This window comes from Sinocyclocheilus grahami, unplaced genomic scaffold, assembly GCF_001515645.1.
Source record: "Sinocyclocheilus grahami isolate Dianchi unplaced genomic scaffold, SAMN03320097.WGS_v1.1 scaffold2096.1, whole genome shotgun sequence".
Taxonomy (NCBI): domain Eukaryota; kingdom Metazoa; phylum Chordata; class Actinopteri; order Cypriniformes; family Cyprinidae; genus Sinocyclocheilus; species Sinocyclocheilus grahami.
Window position 1 is genome coordinate 85932 of NW_015507275.1, and position 5843 is coordinate 91774.

At 37.0% G+C, this 5843-nt stretch overlaps 1 protein-coding gene across 1 annotated transcript in view; it reads right to left on the reverse strand.

Annotated features, from left to right (window-relative positions):
* Nucleotides 1–5508, reverse strand: part of LOC107574029 (SLAM family member 5-like) — a gene marked incomplete at its 5' end in the record, with an annotated part of 15337 nt that extends 9829 nt beyond the window's left edge. Inside the window, 2 exons of the mRNA XM_016260503.1 lie at nucleotides 4532–4834; nucleotides 5163–5508. Coding sequence (XP_016115989.1) covers nucleotides 4532–4834; nucleotides 5163–5508 — 649 coding nt within the window. The remainder of the gene's footprint in view (nucleotides 1–4531; nucleotides 4835–5162) is intronic.
* Between the last annotated feature and the right edge of the window lie 335 nt (nucleotides 5509–5843).

The window sequence follows — 5843 nt, forward strand, 5'->3', positions numbered from 1 at the left end:
ATCTCACAGCATCGCTGTCTTTCTTTTTCTCTCTGGTCTTTCCCGTAATGCATTAGCTATCTGATACCATGCAGCTTTTATTTCACTCGGATGATTCAGTAATGGTCTCTAGATGGTCAAAGGGCTTGATTACTTCCTGCAGACTTGATCTCTGACAATGATAGTTATTGTTCCTCTTTTTAGTTCTCTAAAATACTTTTATGACTGTAACAACTGGAATAAAAAACAGCGCACACTTTGGAAGTTGTTGCATCAAATAAATTGCTTCATTTGCTCTTAATATAACAGATCATATAATAAATCATTATATAAAATTCTAACCAAACAAACAGGAAAATCTCCCCCACATTAGCTCTGAGAAATTCATGAGCACCCTCGCCCTCCCTCTATTTCAGTTTCTACATCTCTTTACCATCTCTCGCTTACAAACCACATCCTGACCACACTGTCACGAGAGACAGAATCAAATGATATATAATTCAAATGAAATACTTCACGTAATGTTACATAAACATTTTATATAAACCTACATAAATAATTTAAACGCAGTCTACTTTTGGATGACAGGCTTTTTGTCCGCAATATGCTTAGTCTATGGCATCTACCAGCAGATGTGATCAGGGCCCCTCACAAAACATTTAATCTTACCATTAAGAGTTCTCCTAAATAGCAGTAAAAGTTTTTAGCTAAGCGTTTTCTCTTAAAACCTATTCACAAAGCTGCTGAGACAAACTTTTACTAAGGAATAGAGAGAAGCCTTAAGCTAAGAGTAAGGGGGCGGGGTTGACCTCGTTGCTATGGATGATGTCAGTGTACTTACACACAGTGATTGGCTGGGGGGGGGGGGTCTCTGTCAGAGATTTATTCATAGAAATATTGATATATTGAAATATTCATAGAAAGAGCACGATGTTGCCATATATAAAGGTTTAAAAATAAAAATGTTCCCACATTCAAATAAAGATTTTAAAATGCAGGCTAAGTGTCACTAATTAAACAAGTATATGTTCAGCTAATTGTCAGCCTCCCTTAACGAACAGCTCACCTTTCACCTCCGGGCCATCCGAGATGTCGATGACTTTCTTTCTTCAGCAGAAGAGAAACTAAGGAGTTGAAGGAAAACATTCTAGATTTTTCTCCATTGAATGCAAGTGAATGGGGCTCAACGTAGACCATATTTAGACGGCCTCAAAGTAATCCACACGAGCCCAGCCGACAAATAAGGGTCTTCACTAGCATAAAAGGATCTGCTTTTAAACATGCACTTTTAACTGTTCGTCTTGGTCCAGCTTGGCTTGGTTCTCGGCCGGTTGCGTGACAGATGCGGTGACACAAGAACCGCCTCATCGTTACAAGTGTAATGTGATAAGTCATAATTTAGTATTACATTCAGAAATTATCTAAATAATAAACATTATAAACATAATAAAATAATTAAAAACTATAAACAAAGCCTGGGCTATTTTCGTTCCCCTCACATCAAAGCAAATCATTTAAATGTAACAACACCGTTGTTCAGAACAGAACAAATAGAAGCAACTATAATTATCATATAATATTATAAAATAAAATAAACAAAAACACCATGCAATAAAACATAACAAATAAATAAAATAGCTTTGTAGACTGAAATTTGATGAACTGAATCTCTATTGGCGCAGCGTGAGCGACACTTTAATGCGACTCTGTAGCTGAACAAATGCTGCTTGTTACAAAGACACACACAGCGGTCATCGTCTGCTGCTTTAAAAAAATCAATAGATTCATTAATCACCAAAACACACATTCACTTCAGCAAAACCAAACACAGCAGCCACTGCCAGTGTCACATCTACCCGTGGCCATCATCCATCAAGCTTATTTATCACTATATAACAGTGCAGTATGCAAATCAACCTGAAGTGATTAAAGAGTTTTAAGCACATGCAAATGGCCGGCTGTGTGGCGGCTTCATTAGTGTGGCGGTAATGTGCCGAGCGGGAATAACCGCAGAACCACAGAGAAATAAAGAGAGACGGCCGCAGAACAAAGACTGAGTTACAGAAGACAAAGCGGTCTTCAGATGTTAAAGGTTCTTTATGGAACCATTTAGACAAAAAGGTTCTTCTATAGCATCGTGAAGCACCTTTATTTTTAAGAGTGTATGCAGACTGTATGATGATGACACATAGTGACACAAGTTACTATAGAAGAATAAAAGGTCATCAGCATGCGCTAGTGGTAAACAAAAAGAGCATGATGAAGCACAGTTTGGCAGTTGTACTGTTTTTGCTGAAAAAAGAGGAAGCTGTGAAAGAGGAAGTTAAAAGAGTTTGAGGTAAGCAGTTTTAAGTTTTAGTGCCATGATCAACATGACATTTCATGTGGCATTTTTATTGGCTGGTCAGTAAACGTGGGTCGTAGCAGCAAACACACTGTGCGATGATCGTGCTGAATTTCTGACACTGTCAGAAAATGATCGCAGGCTATCTTTGCTCGCAAGACCGTGACAACGGCCATCTTTGAACCACTCTTACTGTACGACATAAGACCACCATTTAGGAGCCACGATCACAGAAATCGTCACGATTGTTTCACAATGCCAATCTTTCATCTGGAACAGCCGAAAATCCTGCAGTGTAGGCGGCTTTAGTTCTCTCTAGATCATGACTTACAATCTCAACAGCTATCTTGACAAAAATATTTTATTTAACAATAATGCATGCCCTCCCCTCAACTTTTGTCTGCTTGATGACACCCCTGCAGATCTTTTCCATCATTTTCTGCATTAGGAAACCATGCTCTAAAGCCATACACTTCTGTTTTATCCTCCCACGGGGTTGTTTAGGCCTATAATTTCTGTTAAATTAATTCTTCTATAAGAAATGTAATAGTTTATCCCATTCTATCTGCCTTGAATCATCCTTCTTGTATTGTTCCCACAGGGCAAACCATGAGGTCTGAAAGGGATATTTTCACACCTGGAGGCTATATTTAATACACCTATAAACACATCAAACTCCATCTGGTCTGCGCTCGTGACAATCAACACAAAGAGAATGTGTGAGGGGAGGGTTTTTCCCATCATTACTCAACTTACATCCTACAAAGAGCAGCTGTCAGATGACTCAATAGAACATTTCATATGAGGGTTCAATGGTGAGAAGACATGGCAAAAAAGATATTTAGAAACGTCATTATATATTAGATAAATCATGTTTTAATTTGAACTAGTTTTGAGCAGGTTAGTGAAACTGAAAATAGCCTAAATTGTAATTATTTTCCAAACAATGCTCTTGTACATGTCTTCTGATTAATGCTCATATTGATGTTCTTCTCTCCACTTTAACTGTAAATCCAGATCAGATAATAACAACTGCAGTAATCTACAGAAGTCCATCATCAAGCATCCTCGAATCATCCGCACACCTGCTCATCTTCTTTGAATCCTTCAGCACCGCAGACAATGAATCATCATGATGCTTCTGCTCAAACATGAGGACTTCTGGTGACAACCAGAAACACAGGAGGTCTACTTTAGGACAAACGTTTCGCAGAGATGTTCAGTTCATCATAAACTGAGTTTCACTGTGTTGTGTGGCGATAGTTCACAGTTGTCTCTGTTCTGTCCACATCCAGCAAGCCTAACTGTAAGGAAGAAACATTCAACATCACAAACATGACTAAACTTCTGAGTTGACAGGAAGTAGATGAACAGACCTTAATTCATTCCTGAAACTGTAAAGTAAATAACGTATTATTTAAAGTAAAATCAGTCACGATCAGATAAAATGTTTACTGACCTCAGGCAGATCTTCCTTCTGAAGGCAGTAGATGATCTGTGTGTATTCTGACATGTTTTGCTGTTCTATGATTGTCAGATCTACAAACACAGACACGTGAGGATATTTTGCTAGTATATTTAATATCAGTAAGTTCTGTAGTTTTCTGCCATCTAGTGAAATATGATGGCATGACAATGGATACTAACTGGAGATACACTGCAAACAATGTCTTGTTTTTTAATTATAAATATCTAAACATTATTTAATCAAGGTGCATTTACTTGAGAAGCAAAATTACTTAAGATATTATGTCTGATTTTCTGGAAAATGTATCAAAATTTTGTTAGTTTTTTGTTAAAATGAGAAAAAATATCTGCCATTGGGAAAAATCTTAAAATCTTGAGTCATTTTGCTTCTCATGTAAATCCACCTTGATTAAAGAATGTTTAGATATTTATACTAAGCAAAAATACAAAAATACTAAGTAAGAAATCAATAATATAGTAAGCTTTGTCAGTTACTTACCCTTTTGTTGTGCTTGACACAATTTCCTGCAGCAGCAGTACATCATTATAACAGACATGAACACCAACAGCCACACACTGACTATTATCATTAGAATCACATACGAATGCTGGCTCTGTTCTGTAATGAACACAGAGAGAAACACTTTCTGTTCTGAATTCAGCCAAAATAATATTAAGTGTCAGTCTATATATAGGAAGCGTCAGTCTTACAACGAGCAACAGATAAGTAACATCACTGACCTGAACATGTGTAACAGAGTTGACTGATGTCCAGATGTGTGGTCTGGTTGCTGATGGGATTGTTGAGCACACAGCTGTAGCTGTTTTTATCCTGATATTCCACCTCCAGAGGTAGAGAGAGACTGATGCTGAGATCAGACACACTGATGCTGGACAATAAACTGTTTCCTTTGTACCAGGAGAGAGTCACATCACTCACATTCACAGCTGAACACAACAATGAACATCTGGACACGGATGATCTTTCAGATGATGAGGAACAGTTTAAAGAGTTACTGGTGAACACAGGAGTGGAAAGAGGAGCTGGAAAACATGAAAGACCAAGTATGTATTATAATCAACAAACTATAATAAAATTAATATGACGCAGATGTTTTCTTGCAAGGCTAATCAAAAAGAAACCAGCATTTTAAATGCAAGGCTGAGAAAGAAATGAATGCTTGTACATCTACTCTAAAACAATGACTGATCATTTGTGCAGCTATTTGATATATTATTTTAACATTTAGTAGGTAATTTCAGTTGTAGTTTGGGCATCATATATCATATTTCATTTACAGCATTGTGAGTTCAGACTAGAATTAAACATTATTGAACAATCCTAGCATTAGTGAGAGTACAGTTTACTCACCATACACAGTAACACTGAAGCTCTTCAATGAGGTTTTTCCACTGATGATGACAGTCAGTTCATAAAGTCCAGTGTGTTCAGATCTGATGTTTCTGATGGTCAGAGATCCAGTTTGATTGTCCATCAGTAGTTTGTCTCTGAATCTCCCATCATTACTGACAAAAATAAAGTTTATTTGGTCTCTTTTAATGATTTCAGCTATTCGAGTGTTTTGAGGTCCAAACGTCCACCGTAACTGATCATCTCTCTGTACTTTAACATCAGTGTGTAAAGTGATAGATTCTCCCTCCAGCACTGATACTGACTTCACTTCATCTGTCACAACAACAATCACACCTGAAACAAAGTTTTTTTTTTTCAGAAAAACAAAGGTTGTTCAATGCAAATTAATAGTATGGAATGAATTGAACTAATCATGTCACATATACCTGAATTCAGTAAAAGCAAAATTAAAATGAAATCACTTACAGTTTGTGACAAGCACAAATAGACTGAAAACAGCAGGATTTGACATTACATTCTTTAAAATTTGTCCGAAACGATGAACAACAGAGATTCAAGAAATAATCTAACTATGTTTTCTTCCGATGACCTGATGAGTCCTAAATGCATGAACACACTGCTCACAAATACAGGGTTTGAGTCCAGACCCCATAAACTCAGCCTAAAAAAAGCAGACCA